The sequence below is a fragment of the Rhamphochromis sp. 'chilingali' genome, assembly GCF_963969265.1.
Source record: "Rhamphochromis sp. 'chilingali' genome assembly, chromosome: 1".
NCBI classification, from domain to species: domain Eukaryota; kingdom Metazoa; phylum Chordata; class Actinopteri; order Cichliformes; family Cichlidae; genus Rhamphochromis; species Rhamphochromis sp. 'chilingali'.
Window position 1 is genome coordinate 49,797,525 of NC_137929.1, and position 25,238 is coordinate 49,822,762.

The 25,238-nt window shown below is 42.3% G+C and overlaps 1 protein-coding gene across 2 annotated transcripts; it reads left to right on the forward strand.

Moving 5' to 3' along the window:
- The first annotated feature begins 24 nt into the window (after positions 1-24).
- Positions 25-19,687, forward strand: LOC308400804 (uncharacterized protein). Of its 2 annotated transcripts, none has more exons than XM_080888783.1 (9): positions 25-241; positions 1,920-2,369; positions 5,985-6,170; positions 7,635-8,315; positions 8,868-8,928; positions 9,023-9,096; positions 12,570-12,624; positions 15,005-15,181; positions 15,776-19,687. In XM_080888783.1, exons 2-9 carry the CDS (start codon positions 2,171-2,173, stop codon positions 16,449-16,451), a joined length of 2,109 nt encoding a protein of 702 aa, XP_080744909.1. In that variant the 5' UTR covers positions 25-241; positions 1,920-2,170; the 3' UTR covers positions 16,452-19,687. The 2 variants fall into 2 exon arrangements, with proteins under 2 accessions (XP_080744909.1, XP_080744910.1); XM_080888784.1 differs by having other exon boundaries at positions 2,168-2,369.
- The last annotated feature ends 5,551 nt before the right edge of the window (positions 19,688-25,238 follow it).

Consider the following 25,238-nt stretch of genomic DNA (forward strand, 5'->3'; position numbering starts at 1 on the left):
CTCCATCTGCCCTGCTCGGTGACCGACCCGTCATCCTCGGGCTCGGGGAACAGACGGATCGTCTCCTCGCTGTTGTCATTTTTTTAATTTTAACTTTCACATCTCTGGATGAGGAAACCGCGGGGAGATGATGTGACCACGGGAAAAGCGAGAGGAAATTTAACACGGAGCAGATCTTCAGTCTATATATAGGCTATGCCCCGGACTGCACCACCACCACCACCTGCCCCCCCTGGTGCCGGTAAGTCACGGAGGGAAGAGGAGGTGGGAAGCTGGGAGAGAACCGTGGTGTCCCGGGGCGGGTTGGTGCTAGCCGTGCCTGGGTATCGTTGGTAACTGACCCGTGAAAATGACTTTTGAGGTCTCGTGAGGTCGGGTTACCGTTCAGCCATGTTGCAGGAGATCGATAGGCGAGGGAGGGAGGGAGGAGGTGTGTGTGGGGGGGCCGTTGGACTCTTGACACCTGCCCTTGTTCCCCATAACTGAAGGCAGCGCGAGGGAAAACCGTTAAAAATGTGTAAATTGGCAGTTAGGCGGCTCTAAATGGCGTGATGACTTTCTGACTCGGTGTGGCGGGGAGTCGGAGTGCCGTTCAGCCATGTTGCGGGGGGGGGCTGTACAGGAGGAGGAGGGAGGTAACTAGCTAACAGCGGGGCTCCGGGGGCTCTGACTCCGACCGACCGACCGACACCGAGAGGGACGTGAGGGGAAGGGGAGGGGGTGTTGTGGAGAAGCTGGTGCCCGATGATTGTCGCCTCCCTGCCGGATGCGGCGGCAGCAGCAGCCCGCGCGGTGTCGCTTAGAGACGGAGGCAGGAGGCAGAGCGAAACGGGGTCGACGGGGGTAGTGAGTGAACCGAGGCAATGAAGAGCCTGCCAGCCACATTTGATTTATTAAATAAAATTATTTAGTGCAATTTTTTAATTAACAAGGACCTAAATGTTAAAAAGATGAAGCAGTGAATTTAGCAGGATTTTTTTTATTATTATTTACTATTATTATTTAATTGCTATAGAAAATAATTTTTATACACACACACACACACACACACACACACACACACACACACACACACACACACACACACACATATATATATACATACATACATTATTTGCACAATATTTCTTGATTATTGACTTTTTTGGTGTAGTTTTGAGTCATCATGGCGCTAAAATATTTTGATTTGGGGCTGATATTCTGACGGGTCTTTTTTACATTTTTAAAATGAAATGTGATTTATTGTTTAAAATAGTTTTTTTCAACAACAATCATGTTCATTTAAATTACGTGTGTTCTTGCAGCCTGTGTTCATGTGTTCATTCTTTTTTTTTTTTGCACATTTAAATTACGTAGATATTCCTACAGACACAGGCATGTCAATTTTTAGATAATTTATTTTACTTTTTCATTGATCTTTATTTAAATTACATTCCTACAATGGGACGCTGATAGATTATTATTTATTTATTCATTACATTTGTATTTATTTATTTGTTTGTTTATCTCTTTATTGTTAGCCTTCAAATGAAAGTATTTTCCTAGGATGCAGTCAATTTTTTTCCTTTCAGGGGCAAAAAGTGACCAAGGCTAACAGGCGGTGACAGGCGGAGTAGTTATTGATGATCACTGATCACAAGTGACGATTATTGTTTTTCAACAGGAAGGTCAGGGCAGGAGGTGACGAGGCAGGGTCCGTTACCATGGTGATAACAGATGATGATTTATCCCCTTATTGGGCCTTATCCATTCAATAATTTATTATTCACAGATTCACTTTGTTCCTTTTCTTCTCCTCCTCCTCCTCCCTTTATCTTCCTCTCCCCTGTTCTCTCTCGCCCTGCATCCTTGCTGCTTCCTCTTCCTCCCCCTCTCTCGTCCCGTTCCCCTCCGTTCGTCTTCCCTCCTCTCTCTTTCAGGTCACCGAGAGCCAGCAACAGCTCGCTCTGAAGATCAAATCCACCCTCGTTTCCTCTCTCTACGATGCTCTGCTCACGTCCATATGTTGAAGAACACACTCGTCTTATTTTAGCACCACTACCTTCCTCCTCCTCCTCCTCTTCCTCCTCTCTTGCCCTCCTCTCTTCTGAGTTTTGACTCCCCTTTTCACTCTCTCTCTCTTTGTCTCTCTCTCTCTCTTTCTTATTTTTTTCACACACGGAAAAAGAAAATGAAGCGTGGGTCGAGTGTGTTGCAGCCTCACTCTGCTGCAGCCAAACGACACGCACACCCTGCAAACACACACACAAAGACACACACAGGCGATGACGCACAAGCCGCAGGTTCGAGCCCCTTCCCAGCAGCCACCTCTCTGTTCAGCCCTGATGTCAGCACCAAGATGGCGTCTGACCTCCTCATCAGGCTGTCAGGTAACACACACACACACAGTGGGCACTAGAGCTGCTGCCTAATGACTAATCAATCAATTGATTTGCAGATTATGTAATAATGAAAAGGATGGTTAGCTCCACCCCTAATGTCCAGAATTGCATCTTGTTTATGTCATTTTGTGGATGCTAATTTGTGCTCACAAACACTACAAAAGTATGTGGACAGATCTTTGTACTGTCCTGTCGTGGGAAATGGAGTTGCGTGGGTGGAGTGAAACAATAATTGCACAAGAATAATACAGTAATACAAGAATAAATGAACAACAAGCCCATTTCCCATGTGTGTCGTCCACGTTCCTGTCACTCCCTATACTGTCTTACCTAAGGAAGGCAAAGAATGGCCAAAAATAAAAGAATATATATGATAACTTGCACGGTGTTTATCCCAAAGTGAAACGCTTTATAAAGAAAAATCTAAACATAATACAAGGTTAGTAAGTAAACCGACCTCCTTCTTCCTGGCCACCTACTCCACCTGTTCTGGTGGGACACAGACGTGTTCACAAGCAAAACCAGCTCATATACTATATCAACAAATGTATTCAATCCAAATCATTGAATTCAGGTGTTCCAGTCACTTCCATGGCCACAGGTGTATAAAGACAAGCACCTAGGCATGGATACTGTTTCTACAAGCATTTGTGAAAGAATGGGTCGCTCTCAGGAGCTCAGCGGACTCCATGGTGGTAATGTGCAGCCCGTTCTCATTCCCAATGCGTAAAATACCGACAACTTGTCATGTCATGTCTCATGGGAACACAAAAGGTATGTGGATGAAATTCAATGGAATGACGCTCCCGGCGGTAACTGACGTTCCAGCTGTGTATTCCAGCCCTAACCCTAACCTTAATCCTAACTCTAGCCATAACCTTAATGGTGTTAGATAGTGTTTTCCAAAGCAATTAAAGAAAACTAAATGTACATGTGCAGATTGAGTCCAAACGGTTCTCATGTTTCCTCCTGTTTCCGAACGCATAACATAGGAACATGTTGTGGCAGAAAGCATAATATACCGACGATTTGTCACACACAGTAATATGTTATGCTTTGGGAGTGGGAACGTGCTGAGGTGCCTAGTGCACGGAGATCACCAACTTTCTGCAGAAGGTATCAGTACTGACCTCCAAACGTCACGTGCCCTTCAGATAAGCTCAAGAGCAGTGTGCAGAGACGAACCACGCTTCTCCGTCTGGCAATCCGATAGGCGAGTTTGGGTTTGGCAGTTGCCAGGAGAACGGTACATGTCTAATGAGTTGAACCCTTATTTCCAGTGAAAGGAATTCTTAATGCTTCAGCACACCAAGACATATTGGACAATTTAATGCTCCCAACTTTGTGGGAACAGTTTTGGGCATGACCCCTTCCTGTTCCAACATGACTGCATACCCGTGCACAAAGCAGGGTCCATAAAAACATGGATGAGCGGTTTGGGTTTTGGAAGAACTTGACTGGCCTGCACTGAGCCCTGCCCTCAACATGACAGAACGCCTTTGGGATGAATTAGAGCGTGGGCAGACTTCATGTTAAACCCTGTGGATTAAGAATGGGATTTGACTCAAGTTCATGTGTGTGTGAAGGAAGTCGAGCAAATACTTTTGGCAATTTAATGGATGATCTCCACGTGTCCCCTCTCAATAGACATACCTGAAACACCTCACCTTTAAGGCACCCAGGAGGCATCCTTGTCAGATGTCGATGTGGAGGAGCTCCCAAATGACTGAGCTCCTCACCCTGTCTTTAAGGGAGTGCCCAGGCTCCTCATGCAGATAGCTCACTCTGTTGGTCACTCCACACAGCCTGTGGCCATACGTGAGAGCTGAAGCCTAACTCAATCAATCTTCCCTTTCACACTGTATTCACTGGGATTGGGCAGTCCAGGGGTATAATTTCCAGGGGGGTTAGGAGGGTTATGACCCCTCCAATAATCAGACCCAGCCAATATAACCCCTTTACTTTTCTTTACTCATTTCAGTTAATACCAGCAAAATAGTTGCATGTTTAATCATCTGGGAATTTATCCAGATTTATTTATTTATTTAGACAGAGATTCCCCCCCAGTGTTCAGCACAAAGTTACGCTCATGGGGCAGTCATCCCGTTCCTGCTGGGAATCACATCCTCAAACTTGGAGGTGCTCATTCCTTCCACTTCACATCTGGGTGCAAATCACCCAGCTGGTTCAGCTCGTTCGATGAGCCCAACTGAGCAGAGAGGTGATCTGGATGCAAACCCACCTTCCACTGTGTTTGTATGGGGACAGGATAGCCTGCAACAACAACACGTGATATCCCATACTCCTGAAACACCCCCTACGGGAAGTAATGAGGCCCACGGTTGGATGCCTTCTCCACATCCATGAAACACATGTAATTATGGCTATAATACATGGGTTATTCCACAGGATGTTTCAGTAATTTTCAGTACAAAGCGGTATACTGTGCCTCCACCTAAGACTGAATGCATTTTCACTTTCTTCCAGTCAGCTCAGGTTTAACATGAAAAATAAAAAGGACGAGGCTGTCTCACCCTGAGTTTTCAAGGTCTACTAAAGCTATTGGTGCATACTCAAACACACCAATCAGAGCATACTGATGTAGAGCCACTTCAGAGATCAGAAAATGTTATTATTAAAAAGGAATTTTTGACCTAAAAGAAAATACGTATTCAGCCGCAGAACACATCTGAGCCTTATAACAGTGGTGGCACAGCCTGTAAGGTATAAATTAGCCCATCAGCATCACTAATAGGTGCAAATAATTATATTCTTTTACCACATGTGAGTACCCTGCAGACTTTTTACGATTATTTGCTACTTTAACTTTGCCTTTTTAATACAATAACAGCATGTTATGTTGCACTTATGAAATCATAGAATTAAAATAATGAAGAGGATTTTGCCTTCATTTTATTTAATACAAAAAAATAAAACAGCTGTGAGGCAAAGGAACACATTTTGGCCTTGACAGAACGGTAGCATTCAACATCCAAGGAGTGATGGCTAAAAGCCTATGCCAAGGCACCCGGGAAATGAAAATGGTGGAAAAAGAATAACGATAATGACATTAATAAAGACAAATAAAATCAGTAAAAGGCAACATAAGCAGAATAAACAGGCAGGTTTTAAGGTTCTTTCACGGCTCTCCTCAGGCAGACTGAGGAGTAAACACCAGAAGCTGCTTCACCTCAGGTTTTTGTCCTGCTCTTTGGAGCAACTGAAAGCCCAGAAGACCTCAGAGACCATCGTCATTCACAGATCTGAAGCAAGTGGGCGGCTGCAAGAACATGAAGTACAAGATTTTTTAAATCAATAAAAAAACAAGCATCCAATATCAGGTCTTCAAAACAGGGTGATATGTCACTCTCCGGTTGAATACTATTACTCTGAGTTTAACTCCCATTGCAGTAAATTCCTGCTGCAGGTTTTATCTGCTGGAAATGAAGAGACGTGAGCGTGTAGGTGTCCGCGTACTTCGGGCATGTGTTGCAGGAGCCTGTGCGCTCTCATGAAGGCTTGAGTGCGGTTATCAGGCTGCAATTTGACCTCTGCAGTAATCTGTTTACAGTTAACTTGAATCAAATCACTCTCTGTCTCCAGAGGCCACCCAGAAGGCCCAGATGCATCCTGGGAGCCGAGAGGAAGCGGAGCAGCAGGATGAGCCAGGCGTCGCTCTCTCACCGGACAGCCCCGGGGCGAGTCCCGAGCCACCGTCCCTCACGCACACGCCTGACGGCAATACCGCTACGGACACGCTAGCTTCAGATCTGCTCCGGAAGCTAGCAGGTACGAGTTCGCCAAAACTGTGATGAGAGATACAGCACTGTGTAAAAGTCTTGAGCCAGTCCTTATTTTTTCATGTTATGTAGGGAAATGGATGCAGTGATTTACTGGAACATGTGCAAACATACACAGCATACAGTATATAAGGCAATAACAGAGTTTGTACAGTTCCAAGAACTTTGGAATGACCACAGTTATTCTTTTAGGCACCTTTCTTGTCATTTCTTGAAGTAGTCTTCAGGAATAGTTCTCCAGGACATTCAAAGCTCTCCTTTGGATCTTTCTTCTTTTTGTTCTGTTTTCTTCTGGTCTGAGCTCTGAGGAGGCCAATCCATGACTGATAATGTTCCATTTTGTGTTTTTATATCCAACTATACTTTGAGTGCATTGGAAGTGTTTTGGGATTGTTGCTGACAAATGAAGCTGCTAAATTTTGATGAATTATCTCATTACATACAGTGCCACTAATTTTTAGTGCAGTTCTTATGTAGTTTGGCATGCCCCAGCTTTTCTCACTGTTTCTCAAGAATTTCTTCTTGAGAGCCACGCTAACACTCACACAATTTCTGATGGGGCTTCAGTGAACAGTAGATCAATCAACTGAAGGTCCAAGTGCATCTCTCGACTCCTGTGTCAGGCCTTTGCTGTTTCTTAAGGACATGACTTTCAGATAAGCCTGCCATTTCTTTTTTTGTCCTCCACTTTTCCCGATTTCCCAGATTTGTTTGAGGATACACTGCACACCATATCTAGACATGCCAAGGTTTTAGCTAAAAAATCTTTGGGTATGATCTTGTTAGTGCAAAAGTGCTATGTTACGCCTGTCAAACTGTGTTATTTCTTAACATTTTTTATAGATTCAGCTAAAAAATAGGAACAAATAATTGTGTGTTCTTGCAACAGGCTGCTGGTAGCAAAGTGCCTAAAGACACTGATTAAAAATGGTTATTTGCCACGTTGTCTGTTTTGTATAGCCACAACACTGGTTCATCCCTTGAGTTAGGTGCCTTTTTATGCTTGAATGATTCACGGGTCTGCATTAAGTGGCAGTGTACAAAGAAACACTTTGAAAGACCTTCCGACAGCCTGGAAAACTACTGTTCAGCACCACAAAATATAAGAAAGTCTGACTTTGAGGCAAATATAGAGAGAAAAGAGTGGTGGCTCAAGACTTTTGCACAGTACTGTAAGTCATTTCTGACTGTTGGCTTTGCGCTGGATTCCAGCCCTGCGCTCCCAGTTATAAGCCTACTGGTGTGGACGTCTTACTCACTTGTATTGGTGAACAACACAAAGTAGAGGTTCTATAGCTTGGAACCAGAACTCAGGTACCAGAGTCCAGCTGGACTGTCTGTTTTGTTTTGGGTTTTTGTTGGTTGAGGTCAAAAACATGTTACCTTCTCTAGCTTTGAATGAACTTTCACACACTGCTTCTAATCATTTATTATTATTTCTTCCCAATCACAGAGCGTCAGGAAGTGAATGGCCATGTGGTGAGACTCAAAGAAGAAGAAGAGCCAATGGAAGTCGACACAGTAGCCCAGAGTCAAATAGTAACAGAAGACGTTGCTCTGCCTGCCCCGAAAATGGTAAATCATCACATCTTCAGTGTTAAAACAGAAGATCGGGGCCTCACTGGGAACAAGGTGGCTGAGGAGTTGCACCCCAGAGCCAAAATGGCGGACCGCTGTCTCTTTGGCCTTAAAGTAGAAGGCAAGTTCTGTGCTGAAGGATGCCCGCCTGTCTCCGCAATGGCAGACAGTGCAGTCTCTGGAGCCAAACAGTTTCACTTTCAAGTGAACATGGAGGATGTCTCTGGAACTAAGATGTCGGACCACCTTCTAACTGGAGCCAAGATGGAGGACCAGCTTCTCTTTAAAGCAAAGTTTGCCGAGCGGCCTTTCTCTGGAGTCAAGGTGACCAACAAGTTTCTCTCTGGAGTCAAAACGGAGGACAAGTTTGCTTCAGGGGCCAAGATGGAGAACCAGGTTTTCTCCGGGGTGAAGATGGAGGAGCAGCTCTTCTTTGGAGCCAAGATGGAAGACCAATTTACCTCTGGAGCCAAGATGGCTGACCAGTGCCTCAGAGCAGTGCTGTGGCAGGACATGTCAGTGAACCTGGCGTCCACACTGCTGCACCAACTGTCAGGTAACCACACAAGCTTTAATATTAACCTAGATTAAATCTAAAGTTGATTGTCGTGTTTCTACTGGTCAGAGTTGCTCCTTGATGCCGAAACATCAAATCTAAGAATACATAAAGCTGTCAAAAAAACAAATAAACAGAAAAACACAATCTTTCTTGAATATTTGTGAGTTGAATTTCAGAGATTTTTTTTTTTCCTTGAAAATATTTATATGCTCAGTTTTGTGCAGGTCTTTGGAGGTTTTTTCACTAGTAACATAGTGAAAACCCCAGTGATTGCCTGTAAGCGAGCACATGGAATCAGCTGACTTCCTTTAAACAGGAAGAAGCAGCTGTGTGAGCCGACGGGCTGGTGCAGAGAGAGCAGACCGAGACTTTAGGAAACAACAGATAAGAAACCGTGCGTATCAGAGACATGCAGCCTCAGAGGTGGAGGTAGCTGCAGAGAGAAAAGTGCACATTGTCCACTGTTTGGGTTTTAGCCAAACACACAGGTTGCATCATTTTTTTCGGTTTGCACTCGAATGCGTTTCTTTTTCTGTCGCTTGTCTGCAGAGAGGGTCAGTAAGTCCAACAGTCAGCTGGTGGACAGGATGACTCCACCCATCAGAAGCAGGTAAGTGCACACTTCCATCTATCAGCGGCATATTTTGACCTCTGACCTCAGTCATGATGGTATCCTGTATCTGTGCGTGTTGCTCTCTGTGTAGTCCTGTTTTGAAGGGTAACGACGACCAGCGCCGCTCTTCCCCGGCAGTGATCAGCTCCCAAACTCCTCCACTTGGTAATGGACTTTCAATTTTTCACTTTTCATTTCCAACAGCGTTTAACAGCAAGCCCAGACATTTGTATCCACGCACTGCAGCACATGCATACCATTCAGGCTTCTAAATGCTGCAGATGACTTCTGCAGGCTCAGCTGGGAGAGGGATCAGACACAAGGCGAAACAGTCTTACTTTTAGAGCTGTGAAGAAACAGAGTTTTACGTTTGTGTGCACAGTGTAATCGATTTTTGGGGGTTAGCCTCTCCGCTATCAAGGTCTCACTATTTGTAGAGGCCCGAGAAAAGTTTGAACCTCGATTATACCCCGCTCCTGACGCAGACACAAAAACCAGGAGACACGCCAGAGCGGCTTGAAGGCTGCTGGCAGAGTTGGTGGATTGTAATGCAAATTATCCACAGATGAGTCCAGTGGAACTGCAGTCCCTTAGCGGACTTAGGGATAGAGAAATTATGATCAAGGCTTTAGTCTAGGTGAAGTTTCCAGGAGTTAGATGACCTCTGCTAAAGATCCTGAATGTAACCACAGCCCAGCTGCTTTTATATAGTGCAGCGGTGGGCAAAGTCCAGGTTTTAGATGTGTCCTTAATCCAACACAGCTGATTTAAATGGCTAAATGACCTCCTGAACATGTTTTGAAGTTCTCCAGAGGCCTGGTAATGAACTAATCATTTGATTCAGGTGAGATCTAAAACCTGCAGGATACCGGCCCTCGAGGCCTGGAGTTTCCCACCCATGATATAGTGCATGGCTGTAAAGTCTCTTTATTTGGAGAGCTGATGTAGAAAATTGAAAGCTTGTATCTTGGTCAGGCTTAGCTACTAAAAACACAGCTTGGTTAAGTTGCACACTACAACTACCTGGTAAATTTAAGGCACTACAACAAGTTTAATGACATCATTTAAGAATTCCATGTTTTTTGACACTTTATTTTGTAGTTTTCTGTTAATTAATCACACTGACATAATAACCTGGTTTGCACACACAGGTTAAGATTTACATGAGTGTCACAGTGTCTACATGAAAATACAGGAACTCTGCGAGGATGCTCTGCAGCTGGAGGAGGTGTAGCGCCTTGATTATTAACCGTCTCCTGGAGGTGTTTTTCTTTTCTTTATTAATGAGTCACGGCGTTATGGGTTGTTGTCATTGATGTGTTTGCCTGCCAGTCTCGGGGTAATTTGCAGTGATGGAAACTGACACTGTCAGTCAGAGTGGAAGGATTAAAGGAGCTGACGGCTGAAATAGTGATCCAGCTAAATTTACAATGGTAAATGGCCTGTATTTATATAGCGCTTTTCTAGTCCCTTAGGACCCCAAAGCGCTTTACATATCCAGTCATCCACCCATTCACACACACATTCACACACTGGTGATGGCAAGCTACATTGTAGCCACAGCCACCCTGGGGCGCACTGACAGAGGCGAGGCTGCCGGACACTGGCGCCACCGGGCCCTCTGACCACCACCAGTAGGCAACGGGTGAAGTGTCTTGCCCAAGGACACAACGACCGAGACTGTCCAAGCCGGGGCTCGAACCGGCAACCTTCCGATTACAAGGCGAACGCCCAACTCTTGAGCCACGATCGCCCCTATAGCAATGAACACTGGCACAGCAGGAAGGATGTCAGGTACAAGGATGCGAGCTCCCAAACCTCCAGCTGCCTTTTTAACAGCGCGCACTTCAGCATTTACAGATAAGCCCGGTGATGTTATGAATTTTTAATGCATTAGTCTGACTCTAAATCCCTCCCTAGTCGGAGAGTATGAGGCATGACTCTAAAAACAAAGCTTCCAAATATAAAGTGTCACTTTTAAGTGATGGTCACTGTTGTTTCTATTAAAGATTAATGAAACAAGAGGAAACATTTGCATGCGTTTGATACGCACTTATTCAGTGTTTCCGACAGACTAAGTGAATATTATTGGTTGGTTATAGCGTTTGGTTACATATCAGGATAAAAAGTGTTCATGCTTTTATTTGTGCATCAGTATTATTAGTAACAGATTTTTATTTTCATTTTAATTGAAATCTTGAGTCCAGATGTAAAACACTGTTTTGTGCAAAAACCTGTTTACCTGAATTTCTACTTCAGAGGTTGAGAATGATAAAGTTTATCTAATAGTCTGTAACAACTTCAAACTTCTAATGACTGAGACGTGGAGCTGTGGCACTAGTCTTAAATATGAAGGTAGCTCCATCGATTGCAGTAAGCTATAAACCACTGAGAAAGTCTTTTGTAGACCACCTGTTCATGGTTTCTCTGTTAGACAGACTGGATTTTAAGTATCATCATAGCTAATTCTGTCACATGCTGCTTTGTGGACCTGTTTTGAAGCCTTGAGTTTGGCGTTTTGGGGTCACCAAGAGCTCGATTCAGATTCCCTGCTCGTTAGTGCTAAAATCCAGACAAAAAAACCTAGAGTTTCATAAAAAATGTAACCATGGGTTACAAGTAACCACAGAGCCGGCCGTATTCTTTGTCAGATAAGTCCATTTAGAAATCAGAATCCAGTTCAGTTATTAAGGTTAGTGGGGGTGAAGCAGAGACTGTTTAAGAGATAGACGTAGCTCTGTGGTTGGAAAAATAAACCTGCATTGTGCCTGAAGGCCAGCAGTGGTTTCAAAACTGGTTCTCCGATCTGACCTGTGTCAAAGCTTTTCTCTTATTTTGGGTTGTGTTTAATAGAAGAATAGCAGAGGTTTTTTGGTAAATCCTGTAACACCAAAATGCAAGATTATAAAACCATTAAATGGACCGATTCTTATATAGCGCTTAAAGTGTGTGCTCATTGGCTAACAATGTATAAAAACCACAAGTCATTGCAAACAGCTAGCTGCTTGCATCAGGTCAGGTATTTAACTTTAAGCCTTAATAAGAAGCAAATTTTGATGCAATAAACGTGTTTGTTTCTAACACAAATCTATGAGAAGTGGCCATTTGAGGAACTGCAACCTCTGAGGGTTTTTTTGTTTTTAAATGTTTTTTCATGACCGTCATAACAAAAGTTTAAAACTTCAACTTTTTAAGGTGCTCGACCAAAAATGAAGTCTGAGCTCGTGACTTTATTTGGATCTGATTATCACCCTCTGTGTTCTGCCTGGCTGGCTCTTAGCCACCACAAACACTTTTGATCTCCTCCACTGACAGCTCTCAGCAAACACTCTCACTGAATGTGTGTGTTCAGTTTGCCTGCATTGTCTCTGTATCATTATTATTATTATTGCTATTATTATTACTTTTTAATGACTGCATGCTGCCTTTGTCTGCGTTATGGATGCATGCTGCTACTGGAGTGCCCTTTGGGTCTATAATAATAAAGATGGTGGTGAAGTGCGCTGACAGAGGCTACAGTCACACAGAGGTTTAGCAATAATAGCTTCCAGAGGGGCTCATCATTAAGAAGTTCTGCTGTGTGTAAAAAGCAAAAATCACGCAGAATAATAAACGAATGCTCTTCTTCTTCCTCACAGAAACCCAAACCAGCCTCAGCAGACACCAAACCACAGGTTGCTCTTACTTTTTCAGGTAACACACACACACACACACACATGTTTTCACATCTTAGTGAGGACATTGAATTGACATAATGCTTTACCTAGCCCCTTACTCTAACCATACCCTTATTGTAACCTCACTCTAAAACCACATTTTTGAGCCTCAAAAATGCCTTCAAATTTGTGAGGACGGGCGCTTGGTCCCCACAGGTACAGTGGCATGTTTTGGTCTTCACAAAGATGCTTAAACAAGTACACACACACACACACACGTACACCTTTACTCCTATATCTGTGAGGACCCCCTTTAAGATAACTATATAGAGTCAGCGAGGAAGTGCACTATCTCTAATCTTTGAGTTTCAGCCTGTTTTGGGACTCACTCTTGTTTATAGCTCTGTGAACGGTGATCCTAAATGTTGCAGCATTTTATCCAGCAGTAAAGCTTTCGAGCTGTTGTTTTCTGGCCTTCTGGAGAGACTGAAGTCCCCGCTTATCTTCCTGCATAGCTGCAGCTCTGCCGGATTCTCCATCTCAGTGTATTCTGCCAGCGAAGGCGTCTTTGAACATTAACTTTCTGGAGATGTTTAACAAACCGGTGGGAGATTTTTTTTTTTCATTAGCAGGAAGAAATTAGTACAAAGATTTCAAAGCTCTGGATTTTTAAAAAAGTTTTTATCCATGCTCGGCTCGATTTTGGAGACACAACCTTGGCATCCTGGAGGCAATTTTCATGGAGAAAATTATGGTGGATTAAAATGGAGTGTGTCTGTGATCTGCAGGAACTCAAGTGTATAAAACGACACAAATACTTCTTAGTGAGTGTACGTGTTGGTGGTGTGCAATAAGGCTTTGATCAGAAAGTGAGGCAAGAATGAAGTACGCTCTGGATACTGTAAGCAGGCTAACACATATACTATGTATAGTGTGGTAAACTAATTGAGTCCTTTTGTATTATTCTAGGGCCTTTACTTCACAATATAAGGCATCTGTTTTTGAAGTGTTGTGATTTGGCACTTTAAAAATAAAATTGCAATTTGAAGAAATCCAAATTCAAATAAAAAATTGCCCATAAAAGTGTTTTTGGTGAGAGTGGGCTGACTTCATCTACAACATAACCCTTACACTCACACTAACAACTCAAAAAGAAGCTTTTAATATAAAAAATGGCTTCATTATAAACTAACAAAGCCGTTACTGAGAGTGTGAAAGGCATTGAATGCTATTGTACTCGGCGTCCCGCTCCTTCTTCTTCTGTTGTGATTTTTATCTGTGTTTCGGGCTCCACTCTTACATCAGGATGTGTGACTCGATCAGGATTAGCGTGCTGCCACTTTTGGGAGCGATTTATTGCATCGTTTTACAAAACTACAGTGCATCTGACAGAGTTAAACCCGAGCCTATTTTTGAGCGCCAGCTCTCAGCCATGCTTCATGGCGGTGGACTCAATCAGCACTTTGACATCCTCGATGGGGTTTTTATGGTCATTTTTTCACAGTTGCAGTTTACGTTTAATGAGAAATGTAGTTTTTCTCTCAGCTTTCCACATTAAAGACACTGTGAGGTGTCAGCCTGGAGAGTTTTGTCCTCCCGTTACTCTTTTCGTGACGGGACTTGTGGTTTTGAGCGCCTCTCTCATAGAGAACCATCATAAAACTTCCAAAACCAGGAGCACCTGTCTCCCAGAACTAATGCCACACATGAAACACTGAAACACTGATGAAGAGGTGAGTTTTAAGAGGACATGGAAAAACGAACAAGGTCAAGCGGAAGTTGTCGCTGCTTGTAGTGAAAGCGTTTTTTGTGGCTCCATTCTGTGAGTTTGTTTAAGGAATTGAAGAACCATGAAACTGTTAGTACTGTTCACCTGATGTTTGTCTACCTGTGCCCTCTAATCAAGCTAATCACTCATTGTTACATAAACGAGGTTCACTATGATCTGATTATCTCCAGCTGTCATGTATTTCACCTTCTCTTCATGCTAAAAGTGAGAAATGAAATCATTTCCTGGTGTTATGTCTCATTCTTAAACCCTCTCAGATCTGAAGCGTGTATATAAATCCAAACCAGCTTTATCCATAAAACACTTTAAACAACAGCTGAACAAAGTGCTTGAGATTAAAGATAGAATAAAAATACAAAAATATAATAAAATACAAAAATAAATAAACTAATAATAATACATATATATTTGAAAACAAAAGTGCATTTCAAGCATAATTACAACAAAATAATAACAAGTTAAAACCAACTGTAAAAACCAGCCAAGCGCACGCTAGAAAAACCTGCACCTGATTGGTTGCTGTCCTCTCCCACAGTGAGTCCCGCTGTGACCGCTTGGAGATTCATAGACAAATATCTGTTACCGTCATTTATGTGTTACAAGCTTTTGTCATGTCCTTGCCTTCCAGGTGTCACGTGTGCGGTTTTGAGACCGAAGGACAGGCCCTTTTCCAGAGTCACATGACCGAACACCGCCAATGGGAGCACAGATCCTTCTCGCTGCACTGCTGCGTGTGCGACCACTCGACCAATCAGGAGGCAGAGATGAGGGCTCACGTCTGCACGCACATTCAGGGCGAAGTGAGGTAGGTGTAAGGATCCCTAACGACCCCCCTCCCCCCCGGATACGTGACCACACATCCACGTGTCAGCACATGATTACATCGTTAAATTTAAATTTACTTAGATTTTTGAGTTGTTTTTAAGCGAAACAACCCCAAACCTTATATGACAAATGACGATGATGATATTTTATCTTTTGGACAATATTTTTACAAAAATCTATCATATCAATAGTAAAAATAATCATGTCTGCAGTGCTCCTTTGAGGCGTTAATACGACCTTACAAAAGGTTTTCTGTGTATGACTTATTAAATAAGTGGAAACATCTAATAAAACGTACTTTAAACATAAAAAACCTTTGAGGTGAAAGTCGAGGCTGAACAGAATCAGTTTCTAAATCTTTGCTCAGTTACTGATATGAAGAAGTAAACTGAACTAAACAGTAAGATAGAGGTAGAGCTTTTATTGGTACATTTAAATTCTTCATTGAATGGATTTAAAACGAATTTGTTGATGTTACATGTTGATGTTAGATGCAGGTGAGCGTGCTTTCTGTCAGCATCCTCGTGCAATGTGTGGGTCATTAACTCCTCCCTCTACCTTTCCTGACTCCCAGATGCCCTGTTACCCTTCCTGCCACAGCCTCCACCTCCAGCAGCGGTGCTCGTTCAGTTGCCACGGCAACCCAGCCGGAGACAAGCACCTCAGAGCATCGCTGCCGCATCTGCCAGAGGTCGTTTCCAGGGCAACAGGAGCTGCTGGTTCACTTCCAGGGTCATCGCCAGGGCAACCAGTACCGCTGCGACCGGTGTGGCCACCTGACCCGGACAGCCAACAAGCTGGTGGAACACGTGCGCGTGCACACGGGGGAGCGACCGTTCACCTGTGACCTCTGCCCCTACAGCGCCAAGCGGCGGGACAGTCTGCGCCTGCACTGCAAGGTCAAACACGCTGCGCACTTCTTCAACGGGGGCGCGACGGACGCACCCGCCGACGTGCATACGCACCGGTCATACGTGCATGCAGACAATCAGCGCTCGAACAAGCACGTCCAGCGGCTGCACACACCGCCAAGCGCTCACACTGCTGCATCCTCCTCCTCTGTTCCTCCTCTTCTTCTTCATCCATCGCTGTCCGACCGCGCTGGATGGAGGGATTTGTCTCCTCTCCTCCCGATCACGACCCTCATCTCTCTGAAACAGCGCTCTCCTTCATCTTCCTCCTCCTCCTCTTCATCTTTCTCTACCAAACACTCTTTTCTTGGTTACCTCGGCCTGACAACTTCTTTGTAAAGCCTCCCTGCTTTTGGTCCTCCTCTCTTCGTCTCCTTCTCTTCTAATTTCTCCTCTTCCTCTTCTTCCTTTTCTCTTCTATCCATCCTCTGGACTCTTAAAGCGATGGATGTAAAGCTCTGTAATGTATCCAAGGTACTGTCACTCAGCACTATGTATGAGAATGTCAAACAGCACTGAAAACACACCGATAAGGAACGTTTTTGAATTTATTCAACTTTTGCATCATGCTCGTGATTTTTGCTGCATTCCTGCCTGCTTTAGCCCGTCATATAATCACTGAACTCTTAGCTATTTAACCGTGTGACATATTTATTGCCTGTCTCTCTTGTCCTCCAGAAACCTTGAACTTAAAAAGTCGAATTTTATTATAAATTGTTCTAATCAGAAACACGAGATGCTGTGAAGTAAGGGTCATTTATTGAGATGATGAGATAATGTTGAGGGTGAGATAGTTTGTTTTTCTTTTAAAACACAACGTGTTTTTTAGACATTTTCTTTAAAAATGCAGCGGACTTCAAAAAAACATGATTAAAGGAAGAAAATAAGAGTTGACAGCATTTCTAGCAGCTCTTTAAGGCAATATCTATATGAAGGTTTACTTAACTGTTTACTTTGAGTTCAGCATGCTAACTGTTCCACAGTACAATGCTAATATAGCAGGTATGATGCTAATCGTATTCTATGTTCTTATTTTGTTATGTGAACATGCTAACTTTTGCTAATTATCGGCAGTGAGAACAAGCTACTGCTACTACTGAGAATGTCCTTAGTTCGGTATGCTTATATGTTAATTTTTGCTAATTAACCGCTGAGGCTAATGGAAATGTCTTTAGTTTTATTGTTGTATTATTTGCTTATTGCTGCTGAGACTTCGAACTTTTTTACTTGGTATAAATGTCTTTAGTCTAGCTTTTTAGCATGGTAATGATGGCGATTTAATACTAAAAAAATGCAGTTCAGCTAAGAGTTATATATATATATATATGTCTTTAATTTAGATTGTTACTGCGCTAATATTTGCAATTTATCACAACAAACAATGCTGCTTAAATTGATGAGAAGGGTGTTAGTTTAACATGCTGTTTAGCACTAAACACAATATACAAGTGAGGCTGATGGGAATGCCTTGTGCTGATTTTTAGCATTGATAATGTTGGCCATATCTTGCTGTGGCATGTGAACATGCTAACCTTTGCTAATTTGCACTAAAAGAAATCACCACTTAGGCTGATGGGATATTATCAGTTTATCATGCTAATTTGCACGAATGATGCATTCCAGTTGAAGTTGGAATTTCCAAGTTCCCAGTTGGAATTGGACCCCCCTCTCAAGTTGGATTTCCAATAGAAAGTGAGACCAGCCCCACCAACCCGACTTCTCAATCCCAAATGGTGGCTCCGAATCGCTTCGTAAAACTTTCATTCGTGCTACCAGTGTTGTGTATCTGTGCCTGACTCTAGCCTCAAATGTGTTGCAGGGGCGTTTTAAGTGCAAAAACACAAGCGTTGCACTGTGTTAATAGTGATGCACGAATGGCTCTACTTTGCTTAGAAGCAAAACTAATCCTGGTATCCCTTGCTTTTCTGACTTTAGTACTGGAATACATTCAAATGAGGAGTGACATCACTCCCAGCATTGACAACCGACTTCTGAGTTAAATGGATTCACCATAAAAATAAGCTATTGATGTTACTGGGATTGAGAATGTCTTTAGTTTTGTGTGTTACGTGCTAACCTTTCAGTTTTGTATAGGCTCAAAGGGATGTCTGTAGCATGTTAGTATCTTAAACTTTCGAAGTTAGTACTATTCACACGCAATATTCCTGAAGGGGTTTGAAACTGCATTACTTTAGGGTGCTAACATGATCATTTCCACTGAAGTTATGAGAATATAATTATGGTGCATTCCAGATTAAGTCGAACTTTCAGAATTCCCTGTTGGAATCGTTGTCTCAAACACCCCCTGAACCTGGAGTTCCAACTGATAAAGTGGGAGAAACCCCTATATAAAAATCGAAAATGGTGGCAGTGAATGGAAAAAGTAGTGAAACTGTAATACTTTCTATCTGTGCCACTACTGACTTGCTAAATAAGCCATATACAGAGCAGTGAGAACGCTCTGTCCGTGAACGTGCTGCAGCTACATTTTTAAGCACAAAAACCAAACATTATGCTGTGTTCCTAGTGATGACATGAATGACTGCTTTGCTAAGAAACAAAACAAATCCTGTTTGTCGTGCTTTTCTGACTTTAGTACTGAAATAGACTAACTCTGGAATAACTTCACTCCAGAGTTCTGAATTAACTGGAATGGGACATTACCGTAGGGTATTAGCATGCTAACACTGGCTAATGAAAGCAAAAAAAAAACACACAGCAAGGCTATCAGTCCTCAGCTTATTGCGTAAACATGCTAACATTTGCCATTTAGCATTAAACAGAGCATCTAGCTGAGCTGATGAAAATGTTACTAGCTTTATTATTTTATCCTGAATTTGGTTAAAGTCATCAGGATGTTTGTGTCAAGTCTTTAATGCTCCATGTAAATCCATCCAGCCAACAAATGTGGAGATATTTCCAACAGACCAATTCAGAGAACCACTCAAGGTTTAAATCATTGGTGTTTTACTGAGTTCATCTACAACTGTGAGTGAAAGCATTTTAAACCAGATGCTGCAGCCGAAGTATACTTTTTATAATCTGTTGCTTATTGTCTTAGCCATTCTAATCGTAAAGTCTATATTTTCTGAGAGACCATCTTCACTTGTTGTGTCTGACTTTGGTATTGTATTACTGCAGAAAGCTCACATTTGATGAGAACACTTTATTTTATTTGACTGGTTGCATGAATTATTTAAAGTTACCATCCTTCAGTCTGCTGCTTCCACTTCAATATTGGAGGATTTTTGGGGTTATTCGTGGTTTCTGGAGGACAGTGATGATACTTCTAATATTTGTGTTGTATATTGATAATGTATTTGTGTTTACATGACTACATGGGGCTCCTGGGAGTCTGAAATGTCTTAATTTAAGGTTGCACTATATGTAGACAGAAGAAAAGTCAGTTTAGAACACTTTAGCCTTTTGCAAAAACACTTTAAGTGTTGGTTTGTTTTGTAATGTCGCCGAAGGAAAAGTCGAAACCCACAGCCAAATAATTACTCTGCAGATTCAGTCCCGGGGATCCAGTTTTTGTTAAATTATCCAGTACTAACAGCTGATCCACGACTGGTATGGGGCAGGGACAGCTGCTCAATAAAGTGTCGAAAATATGTTTTTTCAGTGAGTATTATTTATTAAGGTTTAAAGCCGAAGAGCATCTTTCTTTCCTGAGGCAGGGAACGGCTTTAGTTTGAAGACAGTAAAAACCCGAAGTTGTATTACCAAACGCACAACACAACCTAAGCTAGCTTAAAAATTCTTTTAAAAGGAAGAATAATGCCCACTATGATTATTTGGTGATTGTCCCTTCTATCTGTTCCTACTTTGATAATAGCATAGCCACAGCGGCCTCACAGTGGGTGAAATGTCTTGCAGATTACAGGATTCAATCAAAATCTTATCCGTGATTTTTATTAGTTATGACAACAAAAGCTTATTTTATTCATAAAACATAACATTTTGCTTAAAAATTAAGACTTTCCTGTAGATTGTCTGGGCACACAATGACTTCTTTATGCTCAGAGCCAAATTTCATTGCACATGATGTTTTTGTTATATTTTCCACTGTTTTAATTATTTTTATGACCTGGTGGAAGCACTCACCGTGCCATTTATCTTTAGGAAACAATTAAATTCACAAAAGTGATTGTCCTGGTCACAACAAGACAAAGTTTGAAAAGAGTAATATACACTTGCCAGACACTTTACTAGGACTATTTTACAAACCGCCGATCTGCTGGGATTTTCCTTCACGCCTATCTCTAAACTACGGTTTACAGATGGAAAAGAGAAAATATCCAGTGAGCCTCAGTTTTCTGCATGAAAATGTCTTGTTGATGTCAGACATCAGGGGTGAAGGGTCAGACTGCTTTGAGCTGATTTGAAGGCAACAGTAAGTCAAAGAATCACTCATTACAACTAAAGTATGCAGAAGAACAGTGGCTACTGTAATCACACTACATTTTTCAGTAATGTGGTGTATTACTGCACAAAATTCAATAATATGTTTGCAGTGATGTTGTTACTTGCGTTAAGGTTTTTCAATTATCTGCAGGTTGGGTGGACGGAAAGAAAAAACAACTGCAAACTTGAGCTACATTGAGGTGATTTCAGTTCATGTGTGGGAGGAGGAAAATAGTGGGCCGGTCTGCAGCAGAGACATCGACATTACCTTTATTTTTATTGCACGAAAGAACGAGAGCACAATGGTGAAGTGCAAACTGCACCCAGGACACAAACAATCACATTATGCTGCTAACACAACTTTGGCTCTTTGCAAACATCAGCACAGACAGCATGCTAACACAAAGTCAGCAAGCAACCCAGAGTGATGACAAACCTTAGTGCATGCAGACTTCAGTCCAGCAGCCAGAGCCTGAACTTCAACAGAGTCAGTAATGAGCAGTCTGGACTATAGTCTCCATTTGTGTCTGTTCATGTTTTTATAGTAGAATCACGGTGGAAGTCGCTTTGGGCACAACATGTCAAACATGAAGCAGACGGGATACAGCAGCAGAAGACCACACCAGGTGCCTGCAAGATAAGAGCAGGAAAGTGAGGCTACAATTCAAATTGAACAATACAAAACTGCAAAAGTGTTGCCTGGTCTGAGTCTCTTTAGCATTCGGCCATAATTTGATTTAAACGCCATAAAATCATGGATCCATCCTGTCTGGTATCGACGGTTAAGACTGGTGATGTAATATAATCAACAATCTTCTGGATACACTGTGTGCTCCTTAGCACAAACTGAGCATCATTCAAACACCACAGCCTACCTGAGTATTGTTGCTGACTGTGTCCATCCCTTTATGGCCATAGTGTACTCATCTTCTGATGGCTGCTGCCAGCAGGGTAACACACCATGTGGCAAATCATTTAAAAGCGATTTCTCGAACATGACAATGAGTCACTGCACTCACTGACCTCCACAGTGATGCAGTGTATCAGGAGGAAATAAAGGAAGCAGTGAAACATCTATCCTCGGTATCTAGAGCATGTGACCAGCGCTCATTACAGATGCCATGCATACATGTTGGGCTCTCTTCCCTCAGAAACCTTTAGTGAGTGAATGAAGGCCAACAGGTGTCCTTTATAATTGAGCTCTGATCCGGCAGCTTGTTGAGGGGAGGTCAGGTCTAAGATCACGTTCACCAGCGCTTCTCAGTGAGGAACATTCACCTACGCTAGTGTTACATAATGTGTTTGTAGAGCACTGCAGCACGTCAACAAGGCAGGAACCTCATCAGGGGACGCTTGGACCCAGAAACGGGGTCGAGACCTCATCACTCAGGTTGGGTCTGCTTCAACAGCTGAATTTCACACAAAGCAGTGTAAAATACAACGACACCCTGAGCTCATCTTTGCCTCTTTTTTTCCCTTTTTCTCTGCCGCATCCTGTCACTGTTTGCTGCCATGATCAATGAAGCTTAATTTCATCTGACTCGCCTTTGCCCTCGTGTCTTCCTCCCTCACGTGAGAGGAAGATCGTGTTACAGAGGAAGCTGAACCTGTTAACTGGGGCAGGGATTCAGCGTGGCGCCTGGATCAAATTAAAAATAAATAAATAAAATTTCATGGAGCTGAAATATAAACTCTGTCAGATTGGCTGTGCAGAGAGGGAGGGGCAGAGTTTTTACACAGAAACCAGGGATGAAGGTCACACACCACACTCACCAGGCGAGTGGGAGGATAAGTGTCAATCGCCACAGGTCCTGTCCCCTCCTCGCCAGTTGCCACGGTTACCTGGCATGTTGTAAGTCCCCGTGGCGGCGAGCGGGCGGCCCTTCTATTGGCCGGGAGCCGCTCTGGCCTCGGCGAATCGCGGAGAAGCGTGAAGGCCGCACTCACACAGAGGTCATTATTAGATTTGAGTAAATGGCATTAGAGGCGAGGAAGAAGAGGAGGAGGAGAAGCGTGTCAGTTAGAGGTGCAGTCAGGCTGCCAAGGACGCCTCACGCGTTCACAGAGGCAGAAAATGTTCACACGTGGACGAATACGAGCACTGAATAATCATTTAAAGGCACTTAGTGCCAATGAATGTGTTTAAAATGACTTGAGATCTTTTAAATTGACTAAATCTGTCAGCAGAATGTGAAGAAATAACTCCAAGGTGTCTGTGGTTGGTGCTGTAGAGATATCAGCTAAAGCTGAGCCGAAGCCAGGCTGTACCTTTCATGTATCACAACATCAGGGGTCAAAGGTGAAGTGAAAGCAAAGAAGGTGGACACAGATTCTGGCCTGGATAAGTTGTCTGCTTGAACATGCAAACAGATGCTTATTTTTCCTTCACTTCACCATTGTTGTGTTGATATTTAAAATTAAAATTTAATTAAAGGTAAACAATTTACTTTATTTCACTTCTATAACTTCATAAATGCAACAAAAACATGTTACTAGTGCAAAAAAAATGCTAACTTAACGTACTAAATATCATAAATAGCCGGCTTCACAGTTACAGGATATGTCGCCGTCATTAGAGGCCCAGATATTCTTACAGATGTTTGTTTGCTTTGTTTTTTCAGTTGCTGACATTTTATATTCATTTAAGAGTAAACATGACCCTTGTGCTGCTGGAAAAAGTAAATTTCCTGATTTGGGGTTTTGATAAAGTCTGTGTCTAATATAAATGAGTTTTAAAGTTTAAAAAAGCAGCACAGCAGTGAAATGCTGCACCCTGCTGGTGAAATATATAGTTAAATTGTGCAAATACAAAAAGTAACTTTACATTTATTCTAAGGTTATTATAGTTGCCTATAACTAAATTAATGTCTGACTTAAATATGCCGAGAAAACACATGAAAATAACATCAAGCCATTCAGGACATGTCACAGATAAAGACTCTGCTTTCTGACATGCCAGAACATTAGTCACATAATGCTTTAGAAGTGATAAAAAACATGAATCACCTGCACAGTTTTATTAATTTATGGAGACCGAAACTGTTGTTCGTGTCAGGCTGTAAACATGTTTATTTCTGCTCTAAAGTTACACATCCTAACATGGGAGTCAGTGGGGAGTGACTCGCTGTTGCAGGCAGCCTCAAGTGGCTGTTAGGTGAACTGAACTGCTGTTTTTGGTAGTAAAGTCTTGGCTCTGGTCCCATCTTTTGTTTCAAACCAGCTAGTTTTCTGCTTGATCATTTCCTTTTTCTTTGCACGAAAGTTTTATGGTACAAAGTTTGAACATTTCACTGGAAACAAAAAGGCTTGAAAGTGGGTTGATGGACCATTTTTCAAAAATGTATATTTTCAGAAGTACTTTTGCCTCACAGCAAGAAGGTTGTGAGTTCCATTTGACCACGTGGCCTTTCCGCGTGGAGTTCGCATGTTCTCCCCGTGTTTGCGTGGGTTCTCTCCAAGTACTCCGGCTTCTTCCCACGGTCCAAAGACATGCAGTTAGTGGGTTTAGTTTAAATGGTGTGAATGGTTGTCTGTATTTCTGTGTTACACTTGTCCAGTTTGTATCCTGCCTCTCACCCTGTGGTTGCTGGGATAGACTCCTAACGGTAAATATGCAAGGCTTTAATGTACTAACTGGGATTCCTGCTAAGCCTGAGAGGTTGGAGATAATGGTGTCCCCCGCTGGCTGGTGGAGTTGAGCACCTACAGCATGCACTGTGGCTAGCATTAACTAGAATGCTTATTGTTAACATGGCTTTTAAATTAATGCATGCCTAGATAAGAGGCATCCTTGGGCTGGAATGGCGATCTGCAGGCACAGTCATGAACACTGTGTTCAGTCAACATGCAGCCTCTCTCCGAGCGCTCTACTGGAGTGAAATCGATACCACAGCGAGTCACAGGAAGAGATGAAGAACCGCTGACGGTTGAAAAAGTGAAAGGGGGACTCAAAAGGACTGAGAGAAAGAAAAGAAAGAGTCAGGTGACCGAGGCGCTTCCTGCTATTTCTATATACTTTATTAAGACTATGCTGAGCTGCTGAGATCTGCACATTTTACATTTGGTTCAGGTCATAGATAAATACATAGATAAAATATGACTGTAAAACGCCCTGGAGAAAGCTGAATACAACACAACAAAAATGGTTCTATAAAGGAAAAGACAGCTTTTAATTTAAATCGAACAGGATGAAATAACTCATTTTCATATGAGTATTTTGTTTATTTATTTATTTATTTATTTATTGCTAATAGCTTTCTCTTTTTTCATAAGAAGAGTTTGAAACTAAATAATTGTAGGCTCTTATATATCTTTCTTTGTAAAAACGATAAATCAATTAAAGGCTCTAAAACGTTGTCATAATCTTACCCACCCGTCTCAGTTACATTTAAAAATACCTTCACGGTTTTTTTTTTGGTTTTTTTTTTGAAATTATGTAATTTTATCACCTCATTGTTCAAAGTTTAATTAAATTAAATTATACGCAAGACGATGTGAAGCCTTTGTGTGTTCTTAATTCTGCGTTTTGTATACAGTCAGTGAATCCACCTAAGGATAGATGACTCAAGTACTTAAGACATAAGTAAGCTGAACCTAGTCCAGTAATAAAATAAAATGTGACTCTGAAAGACTCCGTTTTCCTTTGAATTTATAAAAAAAAGAGGTTTTATTTATATTTAAATTTTAATGATTTAATTAAATGTATTATTATTATCCATT